Source organism: Aulonocara stuartgranti (genome assembly GCF_965226115.1).
Source record: "Aulonocara stuartgranti genome assembly, chromosome: 1".
NCBI classification, from domain to species: domain Eukaryota; kingdom Metazoa; phylum Chordata; class Actinopteri; order Cichliformes; family Cichlidae; genus Aulonocara; species Aulonocara stuartgranti.
Window position 1 is genome coordinate 39,468,514 of NC_138939.1, and position 17,609 is coordinate 39,486,122.

General features: G+C 42.1%; 1 protein-coding gene across 5 annotated transcripts in view; it reads right to left on the reverse strand.

Moving 5' to 3' along the window:
• ppfia1 (PTPRF interacting protein alpha 1) overlaps window positions 1-5,309 on the reverse strand; it is a 40,784-nt gene extending 35,475 nt beyond the window's left edge. For 2 of the 5 annotated variants that reach the window (XM_082525869.1, XM_082525867.1), the window contains exons 1-2: window positions 4,208-5,308; window positions 2,739-3,008 (exon numbers count right to left, since the gene is read on the reverse strand). In XM_082525869.1, coding sequence (XP_082381995.1) covers window positions 2,739-3,008 — 270 coding nt within the window. In that variant the 5' untranslated portion in view covers window positions 4,208-5,308. Of the gene's footprint in view, window positions 1-2,738; window positions 3,009-4,207 lie in introns of all 5 variants that reach the window. The other 3 variants (XM_082525868.1, XM_082525870.1, XM_082525871.1) reach the window with 3 other exon arrangements.
• Between the last annotated feature and the right edge of the window lie 12,300 nt (window positions 5,310-17,609).

Here is a 17,609-nt window from a genome sequence, read left to right on the forward strand (position 1 = left end):
TTGATGTTTAACTTACTTCTTGTTTAATTTTGCATTTGTTGTTTGGAACAGCCTATAAACACGGTTATAGTGGAAAAAAGAAGCCAGTTTCTCTTTGTTTCCCTCCCTACCATTGCGGGTTTTTTAATTAAAATAAAATGTTTTTGTTTTTTTCTGAACATAGGCAATAAAACAGCGCTATTATGTTTTTTCCCGCCGACTGCTTTTTTTTAAGCTTTAACCAACATTATTACAAAACTTACTGATGGGCAAATAAACAGATAAATCGCTCAGTAAAAACAATCGGTGAGAGGCTCAGCCTATCGTCGATAGTCAATATATTCGTCCAGTCGCCCAACCTTAATTTCCGCCCCGCGGATTGACGACACTACCACATCAACCTTTTCTGCCTGAGGGGCAAAGACTCAATTTTTTATATAAAAGGATCATCGTTGACTGATATTAAAATTTGTTTGATGACCTGAATAAGAATGGGTATCGTTTAGGTTTTATCCGATACCGGTGCCAAACCGGTACTTTTGAAACGGTGCCAGTGCTTAAACGGTGCTCGAACCAGTGCTTAAAGAATGGAGAACACAAACTTTGTCCAAAAAACCTCTTATGTTTTTATTTTTAGCACTCTTTTTTTCTGCAAAATAATAACCAAGTTAGCCTTTTCTGTTAATACAACATACCTCCTTTGGTTGGAACCGGTGCTTAAACAATGGAAAACACAAACTTTGTCCAAAAACCAAAACGATTTTTTGCTAGCTGGGATGCTAACGGAGAGGGATACAAGTTAGTTGGTTTGCTAGTCTCGGCCGAAGGAGAGTGGTGTTAGCTGGTGTGCTAAATCGTGCAGACAAGACCGCCTTACCGGAGGTAAGTGGTATGACGTCCAATCTACGGTGAAGATCTGGGTTCAGGAGAGACGAGCGAAGGTAGCTAGCGCCCGTTGGGGGGAAAAAAGCTAACACTCCTGTCTGTGGACAGTTAAGCTAGCCAGCCTACGAAGGTTTAGATATGCAGAGATATCGCTGCGAGAAGAGGTTTTTGAATAACGACTATGTAAAAGTGCAAGGGTGGGCGGCTCTACACGACATGGTTGTCATGATCATCATTCAATCAGGATTGACGGAATGAGATAAATGCTTCTGAGGAACATGCAAGGAGGGGTATCCCATAGTGACATCGAAACGAATGTTAGGAATGAGAACTGCATGCACCACAGAGCCACGGCTCAGTGTCTGAGTCTCACAGGCCTAAATGTGCACTTGAGCCCATTTATAATTCTTAACATTTGTTTATCTTGCTTACCTTGTTTATCTTGGACTTTTTACTGTATTTTCATAAGTTTTATAGTTTTTTCCTACTGCTTAAAATACTCCCTTATGACCATTTATACTACAAAGTAATTAAGCAATAAACAATTAAATGATAGAAATGTTTCCATTTTTCACTTTCTACTATAACAATGGGTTGTTTGTTTTTTACAACTACAGTAACAAAACAAAACAAAAAACACAACTGGACAGTGGAAAATAAGCTTCCAGAACCTTTCTATAATTTTACACATTTCAGTCCAAAGAGTCATACTAACAGATTTCTTTCTTTGTCAAAGCAGCTTTTACTTTATCATGTAGTGAACAGTTAAACATGTCACTTCTTTACACTGACAGAAAGGGCGTTTCACTGGTCTGGCCCCCTTAACATCAAAGTGGGCTGTATGTGTCCCAAATTGTAAAATGAGTTTGAGACCTCTGTTCTCTACTGTCCGTGTGTGGAAAAAAATACACCTGGCATCAGGAAAGAAGGCAAGCTGTTGGAGGCAGTGTGACGCTTTAAGGAAGAGAAAAAAAAAAGCTGTATAGGTCAACAGGACAATAATAACTACAATCAAATAAATATATTCTTGCTGTCCGCCCAATTTGTTTGCACTCAGTTTGAGTTATTAGGACGCTGTGCAGTAAGACCACTAGTTTGTCCTTTTTACCCTCTCAATCCTAGGCGTCACAAACAGACAGCTGAAAACCACAAAACCATCATTCCTGTTATACTTCTTTGAAGTCCAATTGACACCTATTGTCTGGAGCGCATGTGTAGTTGGTGCATTATAATGTAAATTCACTGTGACTACCACAAGACTACCTGGTCTCAAAATACAGGTAGGCACATGGACATCCACACGGACCCTATTAGACTTGTGGATGCTGAAACATGTTAGGCTGTAGTAAAATCTTCCAAAGTAGTAATACACCGAACATAACAGTGAGAGCAAGAGAGAAAGAGAGCAACTTTGTCAGCTTTTCAGTTGTGTCTTCTTACTTGACTATTTGTGGTTACATTATGAACTACTGAAAAAAAAAAAAAAAACTATTCGATTCCTCTACACAATGTAAGTTCCTCCTCTAGCAACCTGCCTTCTGCTGCCAAAGTGGTTTAGTAAGCGGCATACACCTGAGCTGAATTAACTGGCCATAGGCTCATTGTTATTGATATCCAATCCAGCTTTTCGAGTTACCATCTGGCAGAAAGCCAATCCAAATATTGGTGCATTGCTAGTTCAAATCTCATTGTAACATACAATCCAGAAGCCATACAATTCCCCAAACCAAACCACTCTCTGTACTATTTCTTCCAGTAAAGGCTTAGTCTCAGGAAAAAACTGTAGAATGGCAAACACTGAATTTCTTTAAGAATTAATCTACCTGGACTAAGAATAGGATTTTCCTTTAAGAAAAAAGGTCTCTCTCACTTACCTGTGGCAAAGCAGTGTTCAGCTGTCTCTGTAGTGAGTCCCTTTCATGGCTAACTTCATGCAGTTTGCTCTGGGTCAGGCCCAGATTCTCTTGAGTCTCTCTCAGGGTCTCAAGAAGACGATCTCGCTCTTCCAGCATAGACACCATCAACGACTCAAAGTGACCCTCTGAGTCAGATTGAAGTGGTGAACCGGAACCTCGACGGCCTCCGCCATTTCCACCACCAGGGCCTTCGGCCTCACTGATGGTGGGCATCACCTCGCACATCATCTGCAACAATAAAGAACAGGAGAAAACAGGAGAAACAAGGACCTCCGTCACTGTCACGTCAATAAAGCAAAAAAGTCAAAAAGCATTTTATTGTGTTAAAACAGAATACCAAAACCACTTTGAAGAACACCAAAGAAAAAAACAAACAAAACACACACAGATCCTATATTAACAAAATTATTAACAAACTGAGATATAAGATTAGACAGTGGGCAAGTCTGAAAGTCCTCATGAGGGGTAATTTAATCTCCATAGTTTAAATTAACCCTCACAGTAGCTTTTTGACTAACAAAAGGGACAACAAAGACCAAAATCAGTTGAATCTAGTTGACTTACTGTAATGGTTAACTAGTTTGTGCTGATAGTAGTCTATAGAAAAACAATTACGTTAACCCATTCTAGTTAAATTTACTAAAAAGCTGAGAAGGTCTGGGTAATAAGGCCGCTCTCCATATCAAGCGGCTCAAGTCCTGTTGACAGGCTCCTGGAAACCAGGAGTCATGTGAGTTGGATTTAACCAACCTAAAAGGAACAACAACAACTTCCAATAGGGAACAAGTAGCAGCTAGGTACACCAAAATCTCAAAAACAGTCAACTGCACTTTCCTATAACTGAGGGAAACCATTCTTGATACGTGCCAATTATTTAGAACAAATCTACCTACTAGACCCTTGCGAAGCGAAACGCAAAATCCAAACTAAGGCTTTTTATTGAGGTCAAGCCCCTCTGGATAAACCATGTTTAAGAGGGGGATGGTCACATTGAGGATCTTTGTAAAGGTAGTGACAGATGGCGGGGAGAACCACCGATACCTACTGCACCATGCATCAAAAACTACAGGATGACAAGTGGAAGTAGAGGACTTTGGCTGACTTACAGAGGAGCGATTCTCGATGCTTTTTCTTTTTTGCAGAGGTGAAGATAAGGGCTAGCTGGGTAGTAAATGAGGTATAGCAAACGATTAAGGGGGCCACCAATTGTCAAAGTAATTACAAATCTATTCAAAGTATTTTTGTATTTTGCATTTTGTAAATTATTTTTAATGAAGAACTAGGTCCCCATCAAGAGGATGGCTGGAAGCCGAAATGCATCGACAGTATAGTGCTTGCCCATTGTAATGCTATCAGATACGTCTGGGAGTTAGGTTAAACCCTACAATTGTTTTCTCAAGTATTTTCGTGTTAAAGTTCTTTCTCACCTTCAAAGAATATTATTACTCCAAGTTCCTTCGTAAATCCAGGTTATGTTATGACGAAGTAAACGTCAACAAGTCCAGCTAACTCCAACTGTGGATTAGAGCCTTGTCAAGCTTTACAAGTATCCAGAGTCATTCAAAACAGAAATTCCATTCAGAGGCAGGGATGCATTAAGGCAGTGAAAGGGTCCTCTTGGTGGAAAAAAAAGAGATCATTTCAGAAAAGGCCTCAAAGCGACACTCGCATAAAGTGAGCAGGGGGCAGTATTCCAAGTTTGACTGGCTAACTCTGCGCTAGCCACCAAGCACTAAGTAAGCTGGTGATTCGGTGATTGCATATCTGGATTCTGGAACGAAGCGTTCATTTTTGCATCTCAAAACGAACGACCATCCTCAGATATAAAGTTTGACTCATATATAACTAGTGAACATTAACTGATACAGTTAAGTGGCGTGAAAATAATAAGCAGCCGTAGTCGGTTTAGCTCATTTGAAACAGGATTCTTTGGCTTAAAGACAGTTTAAAGTCGACAACTAGCCAATGTTAGCTACTAGCCAGCTAGGAAGCTAATGTTTGCTGCTCTATTTTAGCTTAAATACGTCAGGCAGTCATTGAAGCATTAACATAAAAGTACACAACATGATAAAATCTATCATAAAAGTTTCTTACACTATCTAAAATGCTAAAATCCTGAAATGAGTCGTAAAAGCTCTGTTAAAAATTATTCATTTATCAAGTAGCGTTAGCATCAGCTAACGTTAGCCTCCCGTCGATTCCGTGGAGTCGCGTCACCACATCACGGCACCAGCTAGGAAACTTCCAGCTAACATTCAACGTTAGCAGCGTTTCAGTCTGTTTAGGAAATCCAGACCATTTATAAAAACATATTCCCTTTGTTTCCGCCCGATTTCCCGGCGTTATGTCAGTATTTCCACCAAAAAGGTCCGTTGGTCCGGTCCTTCCCTGTCGCCACTGCCTGCCAGCTTCGGCAGTCGGGACAGCCAATGGTGGGCTAAGTGTCGCTTGCACTGCCAGTCTACGGGAAGAGAGCGCTTCCCAGGTTGGCAACAGGAGGAAGTGGAGAAGTAGCAGTACGTTCAGTTCCTGTAGGGATATAAGCTTACACTTGTGTATTGAAAAGACAGAGAGAAAGCACGACTTTTCCATCAACAATACCCGTTATTTCTTTAAATTTACAGGTTACAATATCTCGGATGTATGTTTGTGAAGGTTCTCGGATGTCTCACCGTTCGGCTAATATCAAACAGGCTATTTTACCATAGTTTGTATTCTGATATGTTTTAAATACACATGTAACTTACATTTAACATTTTATATTGTATTTTGTCTATGTTTTGCTTGTAGAACCAATAATAATAACAATAATAACAATAATAAAACTTAACTATGATTAAGAGGAACATTTAACAGTTTGATTTAAAAGGCCCGAGGTCATCTTAACCGAATTCAGCCATTATAATTTATAATGTAACTTGTGGAAGAAGGTATCGAAGAGCCAAACGTTTTTGTTTTTTTTCCAAATAATTTCTTTAGTTCACTCTTTGGCCCACATTCAGTTGTCACTGGTAAACCAAGCTCTCGCAATAAAGAGAACATTTACGCCCTCTTGTGACGGATCAACACAAGTTTTGTATTCATTTATTTTGTAAATTTTGATGTGATATTTTGAGAATTTATTTTTTTACAGAAGTTCACTAGAAAATGTTTGAGGTATAACTTTAATGCATTTTAATAAATAATGGAAAATTTGACAGGTCTGAGGTTTAAAACATGGCAGTGAGTCCTTTTGTGATGTATAGTTTGGCAGGTAAATGCAAGACAGAATATGTGTGTGAATAAGAGGGAGACATGTGCAACTGACAAAAAGACATGAGGCTTAATTGGAGTTGGCAGAGCTGGAGATGTAGAGATTTTCATTGCACACCACAGAATCAATCTGTTCCATTCCAGGCCTGTACAAGGTTGGAATGGGGTACAAGAACATCAGTAAGGTGTTCTTGGTGAGGTGACAATTCAAGACCCTCGGTTTCCCGGTTGTAATTGCTTCATTATCAGTATCTCTTCTTCAAGATGTATTAGCTCCAGTTGGCGTAGTATGACATGCCTTGTCGTCACTATTATTTAAAATAAACACAGGAAGTACAAATAAGAAGTAAAGATTGGCCAACAATGCTATATACTCCCTACCTCCACCTAGTGTTTTGGTGGCAGTATTGCAGAGCCTCTTGGGCATTAGAGTCAGAAACATGTTAGAAACAGGGTGGCTGTGTATTGGAGGATCATGGCTGAGGGGGAGAGGCACTGGAAATGAACTGGGAGTGTGAAGACGTGCTGAGGTGGAGATGGGGTAGTGGTGGCTGTAGCAGTAGCAGCAACTTGGGAGGGGGGCAGATAATGAATCAAACCCAATTAAAAACGTGATGCAGTTCATTTGATCACTTGTGTCCCTTATAGGCTGAGAACAAAGATGGTTCAGAGACCCCACCAGTCTCTGCTGACACTGTATAAGTAAAGCTGGTTCCCAAATCTTCCTTCTGTCGGTGTTGTAGATGTTTTCAAAGTGTGGGTGACTGCTGGTTCCTTGTGTACTAAAAGTATATATGGGAAAAAGTATACCAGGGACACCAAAAACCATAGCATACTATTCCCAAACAAAGAAAATGGATGGATGGATGGACATTTAAATTCAAATAGTTGAACTGATCATCTGCAGAGGCTTATTTGAAGAGTTTCAGTCAGGTTTCAGAGCTCATCACAGCACAGAAACAGCTTTAGTGAAGGTTACAAATGATCTTCTTATGGCCTCTGACAGTGGACTCATCTCTGTGCTTGTCCTGCTAGACCTCAGTGCAGCGTTCGATACTGTCGACCATAATATCCTATTAGAGCGATTAGAACATGCTGTAGGTATTACAGGTACTGCACTGCAGTGGTTTGTATCATATCTATCTAATAGACTCCAGTTTGTGCATGTAAATGGAGAGTCCTCTTCACACACTGAGGTTAATTATGGAGTTCCACAGGGTTCAGTGCTAGGACCAATTCTGTTTACATTATACATGCTTCCCTTAGGCAGCATCATTAGAAGACATAGCATAAATTTTCACTGCTATGCAGATGACACCCAGCTCTATCTGTCCATGAAGCCAGATAACACACACCAATTAGTTAAACTGCAGGAATGTCTTAAAGACATAAAGACCTGGATGGCCGCTAACTTTCTGCTTCTTAATTCAGATCAAACTGAGGTTATTGTACTCGGCCCTGAAAAGCCTAGAAATATGGTATCTAAGCAGATTCTTCCTCTGGATGGCATTACCTTGGCCTCCAGTAACGCTGTGAGGAACCTTGGAGTCATTTTTGACCAGGACATGTCCTTCAACGCACATATTAAACAAATATGTAAGACTGCGTTCTTCCATTTGTGCAACATCTCTAAAATTAGAAACATCCTGTCTCAGAGTGACGCTGAAAAACTAGTTCATGCATTTATTACTTCCAGGCTGGACGACTGTAATTCATTATTATCAGGATGTCCTAAAAACTCCCTGAAAAGCCTTCAGCTGATCCAAAATGCTGCAGCAAGAGTCCTGACAGGGACTAGAAAGAGAGAGCAGATTTCTCCTGTTTTGGCTTCCCTTCATTGGCTTCCTGTTAAATCCAGAATTGAATTCAAAATCCTGCTCCTCACATACAAGGTCTTAAATAATCAGGCCCCATCTTATCTTAATGACCTTGTAGTACCATATCACCCCAGTCTCAAATTAATTTCATCCTGTCCGCATATAGATGTGGACATGGGCGGCATAAAAGTACCTTGTTTGGTTGATACGGGGTCCATGGTGTCCACCATAACTGAAAGCTTTTTCCGCCAGCATTTGGAGTCCTGGGGTCAAGAGCGTCTCCAAGCTTGTCATTGGTTGCAGCTTAAAGCGGCTAATGGTTTGTCTATTCCCTACCTTGGCTATATAGAGCTAGGTGTAGAGCTCTGTGGTAAGTTTATTTCACAGAGTGAAAACAGGATAATGGTCACTGCCTATGGTAGTGTCTGTTCTGATGGTCCACTGACTTATTCCTGCAAGGACATTTGAGACCAGAGTTAAATCCAATACCGACTCCGTTCCATTAATAACATTACATCTGGTTCCCTTACCATCATTCAGACACACCAATTTGTATGTTTCCATCAATTCCTCAATTACATTACCATTAGGATCTGTGTGTCCACCTCCCCACATTCTGCTATGGGCATTAAAATCCCTGCACCAAATAACTCTACGACAATCACTGCCTTCAATTGAACGAAGACGCGGCTCCAATCTGGTGCAAGGATTGTAGAAATTCACAATAACATTTGGTTCATTCCTGTCCCAAACCTCAATAGCAACATACTCCAATTCATTGCCTTTACCCAGGAGTCTGTATGGGATGTCGTGTGTGACAAATGTTGCACATCCTCCCCCTCCACCACGGTCCCTGTGATTTCTTATTACATTATACCCATACAACACAAAATCCAAAGATGATTTAAGCAAAGATTCCTGTATACAAATGACATCTGGTTTAACATTATGTCGTGTGATGAAATGCTTAAACTCCTGGCCATTGGCCAACAGACTCCTTGCATTCCATTTAAGGATAAGTACCATGAGTACATAAAATAATATCATGTTTCCTGACTCGACTGAAGTGGTTAATTGCCGCTTTAACAATAAGCTCCTGCTTAGGTTTCACATCAGCTGTGTTGTTTATCACTCCTGCAATGAACGTAACTAAAGCCATCTTATCACTAACCGTACCATTTGTGTTGATCTGGGGAACTCCTTGACCCCGAGATGTACCCTGAGTAGTGTTATTGTCATGGATTCACAGCAGCCATTAACTGGTCGTGACAGTCAACCCCCTGCCCTACCTACAACAGTATGAGGTTTAGTATCCTGGAGCTAGAAGTGCTAGATATGAGACAGGGTGTCAAACTGAATGCCAGCATATTGACACAGACACACATGGGCTGCAGGATCCTGGCGGACAGGCAGAAATCCAGGCAGAGACACGCCCTGCTCCTTTACCCACCAATCAAGATGAGGGAACTCCTGACGACAATGAGGGAGATTAGGCGATTCATTTACAATCTCCAACCTCCACTGAGCCTTCCTTCAAAACAGAGGATTTAAATACACAGAAGGGTAATGAGGGAAGTGGAAACACCTGGGGGAAAACAGCTGACACAAATTAACACAACGCCACAGTGGAGGCAAAACTAAACACACTAAACATGGAAACATGAGACTCTCCAAAATAAAACTACCAATCCAGGATGACGGCAGTGCACGTACAAAGCCGTAAAAGAAAAAATAACCCATTAAAAAACATTATGCTGTGTTGTTAGTGATGTACGAATGGCCTTTCTAAGTACAAAAAGGAAAAGAAAAAGACAAAGTCTGGGATGGCGCATGATCTGCCCTCCTCAGATTAAACTCAGTGCAAAAAAACAAAAACAAAAAATCCAGATTCCCAGCATCCATCAGATAATACCAAGAAATTAGACTGTAATTGATGATATTTATGAGTGACACACATCACTAAAAGATAACTTCAACACAAGATAATATAAGATGAGAGAAGGAGTAGCTTACAAGCAATGTATTTATTTCCTTTGTTCCTATGTGAAAATGAGGGCCATTGTGTAGTTTTGAACATAGAAATCATTTTCACTTGCTCATGCTGTTTTGCTATAGGAGTCAGAAGTTTTGTGAATATAGTTTTGAAAATTGTGTTTTCATCTTTACATTTTTGAAACGAGGGTGAAAGGTCACAAAAATAAATAAATCTTTGCAATTGTAAAAATTTATGAAAGGTAATGTTTAAAACGTTACTCCTTAAATCTCAGTCGTTCAAACGTTTCTCCAAACAGCGACCCTCCTCAGACCGGTTTATACACTGCCATTGGCTGCTGGGTATCAAACATCAGAAGCTCAGTGGCGTCCTGGAGAATGACTGCACAAATGGATCTTGGAATATGATCTGACACTGGTGAGTGAAACCGATCTCCCATTACTACTATGCTACCTCTTCTCAGGTATCAAAAGCATTTTGTTGTTTTCATTTTTGTTAGGGTGCCTGGGTCGTCGACCCAGAGTTTTCAGTTTTGCATTATTATTGAACTTTCTCAATTTTAAATACACGTAGACTTTGAGGGCTAGCAGGAGGGGCTATGCGCTTACCTGCTGCTCCTTGGCAGGTAGCTCCATGCCCTCCTGGGTTTTAAATGCACCTTAGAACACACATGCATCAACACTACAATGAGCGGGTGGAGGGAGGTTTGGAGTCTTCTCCCACCCCCATTCTCTGCGGCCTGCTGGAGCAGGGGGGCTAGGAGGAGTTGGCCGTCCGACTGCGGTCTGGAGTGTGGGGCCTCCCTGCTGCTGCGGAGTCGGGGCGGTCTGCCTCTCCCCACCGCAGGGAAAAGGGTAACACCACCTGGGTCTGGGTGCAGTTCCCCCCTCCAGGGGCAAGGGTACCTAGACCCGGTTTGTAGAGTACGCTTGGGGAGTGTGATCGTGTGTACAGCGTCTCTTTATGTCTGTCTCCACGTTGGTTGAGTGTGGAGTAAGTGCATATGAGAGCATGAGGGTGGGAATGGATGTTTGTGTCTGTGTGTGCCTGTATGTCTGTGTCTATATGTCAGGTTGGGTATCAGACGCCACCTCTCTGGGGACATCTCAGGCCCTCCAAGGTTTGGAGGCCTATCTCCACCTACCACCACTTCCCCTGCCAGTGGCGGACTCCCTCAGGTGTCGGTGCGTTGGTGGTTCTTTGTGTCTGGGGGTGGGCGTCCGGGTACACACCGGCTCACTCCTTGGCGGCCGCTTATCGGGGCCTGGAGCTCACTCGGGCCACTTCGGAGGTGGGGTGGCCCCGGCCTCTCGGCCTGGGGCTCGGTCACTCAGGCACAGCTGGCTGCCAGCGGAGCTCACGGGCGCGTCACTGCAACCCCCCCTGGCTTCTGCTCGGTGGCTGCTGAGTGAGCCCTCATCTGGGACTCTCCTCAGCTCTTTCTGGGACAGTGGCGCGGCTGCCCCTCTGTGGGTCTTCCTTGGTCTCTTGTGTTCTGGGGGCCTCTGGATGTCTGGAGTTTTGATCTCCTCCATACCTGCTTCATACCCTGGAGGACGGGGCTGTGGCTCCCCCACACTCCCTAGCAGATCGTTACATGGAGAAACCTTTGGAATACAAGCATGCTGATCCACACAGGTGTACACACAGGTGTACACACGGGTATTCACAGACGCGGACTACAGCTTTCTTGGCTGCTGCCTCAAAGCACATTGTGCGCTGTCTATCTTGCGTGCTGCACAATATCGTTTATTATTTAGTATCTACTGATATCTACTGCTAGCTAGTTTATTGTGATGGTGCTGTTTTTTTTATTATGTTGCTCTTTGTTGTTTGCTTTCTCTTCTGTTTTTTTCCTCCATACAGGTGACCCAGGTGTTTTGTTTGTTTGGTTTTTTTTCTTTCTTCCCCCCCTTCTCACCGTCTCTTCTCCCCTTTGGTTTTCTTTCTCTCCCTCTCTTTCTTTCATTCTTTCTCCCTGTCCTATCCCCCAGTCATGTCTGTCCCGTTTGTAGCAACTGAAAATAAAATAAATTCATAATTATAATAAAGGTCAATCAAATGGACCAATATGGCAAGGCCATGATGATCCACTTGGTAAAATAAATCTGCTTGGCATCTTTCTTGGCCTTAAGACAACAATTCTGACGGCTAAAGATCCAAACGGGACACACAAAAAAAAAAAAAAAGAACTTTGATTTTAATATCTTTTATCATTTCTAGTCTTTCAGTTTCTTTGTTAGTGTTCTGTTTTCTGTCTGTGTTCCTTAGTTGCTCTGTCTCCCCTGTCTGCTGTATCCCCTTGTCAAGTCTGCGTCTCTGTGTTATGTTTCCTGTTTTACTTTATAAAACATCCATGTCTCAGATTATTGTATCAGGTTTTGCTTCCCTTGTATCGTTAGCCCTGATTTGCCCCAGCCGTGTTCCCCTCCTGTTTCCCATTTCCTGATTGCTCCCTTTGTGTATTTAAGTCCTGTGTTTTCCTTTGTCTGGGTCGTGATTGCCATCATCCCACACTGTGTGGCCAGCCAGCCAGCCAGCCAGCCAGCCAGCCAGCCAGCCAGCCAGCCAGCCAGCCAGCCAGCCGTATTTCCAGTTTAGCCAGTTTTCTGTTTTTTGCCATCCACCATTAAAGTTGCATTTGAGTTCACCTTTTTGCTCCGTGTGTCTGCACTTTGGGTCCACCACTCCTGCCTGCACACAGCCTTCACATGACAGAAGATCGCGACCGGAACATGGACCCCGCAGACCTTTTCATTTTGGAGTTAGATGCTGAGATGGAAAGGCTGGTTAAATTGCTGTACTGCATATGTAAGTGGTCACCAGGTGTTACTCTAAGGAGGGTAATCCCCCCCCCCAAAAAAAAACAGACAGAGCAGTGGAGCAGCCAAAGGAATAGAACAATATAAAACTGTATTTCTAAAATATAATTTATTACACAAAACGGTTTAAAAGCAATTAAAACAGCCGTGGCCAGGGAGAACACACAGTAAAAACCAATAAAACATAAACACTAAAAGTCAGGTGGCATCAGCCACAGCATTAACATCCAGTAAAATTGGAGCGGGCAAGGAAAACCCGGCGGCGCACAGTCTTCACGTGAAACTTTTTGGTTGTTGGAGAGTTTGTTGCAGGGCTCCACTGTCAGGTGGAGGCACTGGAACCAAGTACACGGACAGACATTTACAGCACCATAAATCACACTTTAGGAAGTTCAGTGGCTGTTGAGAAAAATATCCAGAAGATCTCTTTAACCACACTATTTAATTTGTCTATTTCATTTATAAAATACCAAACTTTTGTACGGAACTTTTTAAAAATTATTTTAACAAATTGTTTTTAGCCATAGGTATTTTTCCACAACAGTGAACACTGAAGTAGGAATAGTAGATTTTTTTTCCTGAGATTATTTCTGATGCAGTTGAATCTCATGTTATAGGGTTCGAAATAACTGCCCACCATCACTCAGCGGGATAGTGTTTGATCCTGATGGTAATCAAGTGAGATGCAGAGTAGTTCAAGTACAAATGACTGTCAGTCTCCACAGTGGTTTCTCTTTTGATCAGGTGAACATATACACATTTTTTTCCTTACTTTAAAACAAATCCTTCCTTTGCCTGCTAGGCCTCCTCTAATCTTACTCTCGCTCTTCGTCTTCTTCTGTGGCCTAACCAAAGTGTACCTAATGATGCACTTTGTGTTCAGAGATTTACAAAACTCTGATTTAGAATGGTATTTGAATGATTGAGTTTAGCAGTTTGAAGTTATGTTGCTGATACATGAGCTCCATGTTTTCAGACTTGTGTGCACTGTGCAATTTGTGTGTGTGTGTAAAATTGGGAAAAATTAGGGAATAGTAACTGGTGTGGATCACAAGACTGTCAATCAGGACGCAGCATTTGGAAGTTTTTTGTGTTGCATTTTGCTTTCACTCTGTTGTTTACTGATACACACCCTCTGTGTATCAGTGTGTGTACAGCGCCCTGACCCACTGGTGTCAAGACAACCATCTCACCCTCAACGTCGCAAAGACAAAGGAGTTGATAGTGGACTTCCGGAGGTGCAGAGAAGTACACACCCCCATCACCATCAACGGCGCTGCTGTGGAGAGAGTGAGCAGCTTCCGGTTCCTTGGTGTACATCTGGCTGAGGATCTTACGTGGTCAGTACACACAAACAAAACAGTGAAGAAGGCGCAGCAGCGCCTCTTCTTTCTCAGGAGACTGAAAAGATTCGGCATGAGCCCCCGCATCCTCAGGACCTTCTATCGCTGTGCCATTGAGAGCATCCTCACTGGATGCATCACCACCTGGTACGGCAACAGCACCGCCTACAACTGCAAAGCTCTCCAGCGAGTAGTGCGGTGCTCTGAACGGATAATTGGAGGTGAGCTTCCCTCCCTCCAAGACATCTACAGGAAGCGCTGCCTGAGGAAAGCGGGGAGGATCATCAAGGACTCCAGTCACCCCAGCCATAAACTGTTCAGACTGCTTCCATCAGGAAGGAGGTTCTGCAGCATCCGGTCCCGAACCAGCAGACTGAGAGACATCTTCTTCCATCAGGCCATCAGACTGCTGAACACGTCATAGACACCTCAGCTTCACTACTGGAACTTTAACATTATGCACTCCATACTGTACAGTAACGCCACTGTTTTGCACATGTCTCACTCTGTATATTTTATATATTTTATTCATTGTTTACTCTATTTAATTTGTAAAATATGTGTACACACACGTAGAAAAATATTTAGTATACACATCCAGAAATGCATATACTATTATATATTGTACATATATTTATTAGTTTCAGATGTAGCCATTCTTGTATTTTGCTTGTTTACATTATTGTATTTTGCACAACTCTGTTGCTTGTGAAGCTCGCACACAAGAATTTCACTCACATGTGCTGTACCAATGTACCTGCACATGTGATGTGACAATAAAAGTGATTTGATTTGATTTGAAGTAGTCAGACTCGAACGTCAAGGAAGGTGGTAGGGAAGCAGACTACGCAGACATTTCAGGTTTCCAAGGTGAGCAATTTATTTACAGTGAACTTAATTTAATGTAACTTAACAAAACTTCCCCCCCCCCAAATCAACTCTATTAACACGGCAGGGCAGGGCAGGGCAGGGCAGGGCAGGGCAGGGCAGGGCAGCGCAGCGCAGCGCAGCGCAGCGCAGCGCAGCGCAGCGCAGCGCAGCGCAGCGCAGCGCAGCACTCCTCTCTGCTGCATCTGGTAGAGACTGGCTTTAAATAGGGCCTTCAATTTCCCTCCAATTGCCCAGCCAGTACCACTCACTCAAACTGAGGGATCTAAAACTCTGCACAGATTATCTAAAAACACAAAACCTCTACACACTTCTAACATGCACATTTACACAACTAAATGGCAGTATTAACGAAAGGAAAAACATTCAACAAATCCCTTTAAACCTTAACACAAACAAAAGGAAGCATCTCTGTGGAAAAAGAAACCCCTCACCTTGGTTAGACCTGCTGATGTCATATGTGACATCATCAGCACTTTAAAATGAGGAAATACCAGGCAGGCGTTTCCCCACACCTGACTCTCATGAAAACTGAAAAGAGAAACAAAGTAAGTATGAAGAAATGACTTAATCTGTAACATAATAAAATATAAAGAAACATAACTGAGTATTTGTCTTAATTTGCAGAATGTTTGCTTTGCCGGCAACAGAACGCTTACACAAACAAACCGGGGATAGTGAGTGAAGCAATGTCACCCGACAAACCGCAAATCACAGCAAATACATAGAAACATAATAATGTGTACAGTGTGCAAAAAAAAAAAAAAAGGTAAACACATATGGGACAAATGGAGAGCATTGCAACTGCTCCTCCACTTTGTCACACACCCTGTTAGGTGACAATTTCTGTCTTGTTCCTACAACACTCATCAGTTTTGTAAAATTAAATTACAAAATATAACATAACAACTTAAACACTACTTTCTTTTCTTTTTTCTATTTTGGCCTGTCCCGTTTGGTACTTCAGACAACGATTCTGAATTGCTAAAGGCCAGGAAAGATGCCCAACGGATGTATTTTTTCAAGTGGCGAAAATATAGCAATGCCATATTGGTCCACTTGATCGATATGTATTATTATTGTTTATTTATTTTATTTTATTTTAAGTTATTACAAATTGGACAGACAATTAGACAGAAAGAGAGAAAGAAAAACAGAGGGAAGGGAGGGGGACAGTGACAGAAGACACTGAGGAAATCCGTTGGATCACCGGTTAAAAGAAGAAAAACGAAAACAAGCAACAAGAGAACAACACAATACAGAGATCAAAGCAATGACCTAGACAGTGTAAGTAACAGTCAGTACTAAATATTGAATGTTATTGAGCAGCACACAAGACCGACAGCGCACGATATGCTTTAAGGTAGCAGCTAAGGAAGATCTAGTTTGTCTGTGAGCAACCGTGTGCACACCTGTGTGTGTGAGCACGCTTGAGTTCAAAAGGTTTATCCTTCTAACAATCTGCTAGGGGGGGGGGGGGGTGTCCCCTCAGAGCATGAAGCAGACATGGAGGAGACCCAGGCCCGGACACCCACAGGCCCCCCAATGTGCGAAAGCCCAAGGAGGACCACCGGAGAGGCAACCGCGCCACCTTCCTGGAAAAAGCTGAGGAGAGCCCCAGACATGAGGTCAGCAGCCACAGGGGATGCAGTGACGAGCCCGCAGGCCCAGCCAGCAGCCGCCGGGTACATTAAACATTACTCTTAATAAAAAAGCTAAATCGAAATGCATAACATGACGTTTGTTTATGTGTTACATGGGGATTTTCAGGTCCCTAGGAAACTGCAGTGCTGAGAACAGAGAGTGTAAGTGTGGGAGTTGCTTAGTTAACAAAAGGCCGTGCACCTGGTGTGGTAGGCCTTTATCTTGCTCAATGAATGGGGTCAATTCAAGACATTCCTCTAAGCCATGTGCCGTAAATGTACTATTGTTAAAGGATATTTTGAGGTTTGGTCAGGCCTGAATGTTTTGCTGTAGTGGGCGTTGGTGTGTTACAGGGAAAGCTAAGCAAAATGACCTCCAGGCCAGATCAGTCACTATAGCTGATTAACTGACAACTTGAGAGCTGGATGTTTTCTTTACAGATATATCATAAACTTTAAAAGAAACAAACAAAAAAACAAATTGGTGTTAATGAAGTACCGTTTGACCCATTGTGTCATTTTCCTTGTTAAAACACTTCCTCAGGAATCGCTTGTAGGTGCCTGAACTGCGGGGATTGAAGTTTTTGATAATTATTGAGCAGCTTTTGTTGCATTAGTTTAATGTAATTCTATTTTTAGTATTAATAATATATGTGATTCTAAATGTTCATTATTTGATCGAAGAACAAATGTGTGTTTCACTGAGAGCGTACCCAGTGATAAAAATATTAACTGGAATTAAAATATGTAAATCACCATATTAACTGAAGAAATTGCTGTTTATTGGTATATTTTTATGATCTTGGGATTTTTTTAAATCACCACATCATAAGATCTCTGACGTATGTGGTATAATTGGGATAATTCTGAAAACTTTCTGTGAAATAAGAGTCATATGACTTATGAAAGGCCCCTCTGTGATTGGTCAGATGCTGCCAAGGCCATGTTCTAAGAATCTGTCCAGATCATCAATCTTACTTTGGCTTGGATTTTCATTCATGTCCAAATAAACAAGCCCACTTAATAACAGATTTTATATAAAATAAATGAAAGCACATAACAATCCACATG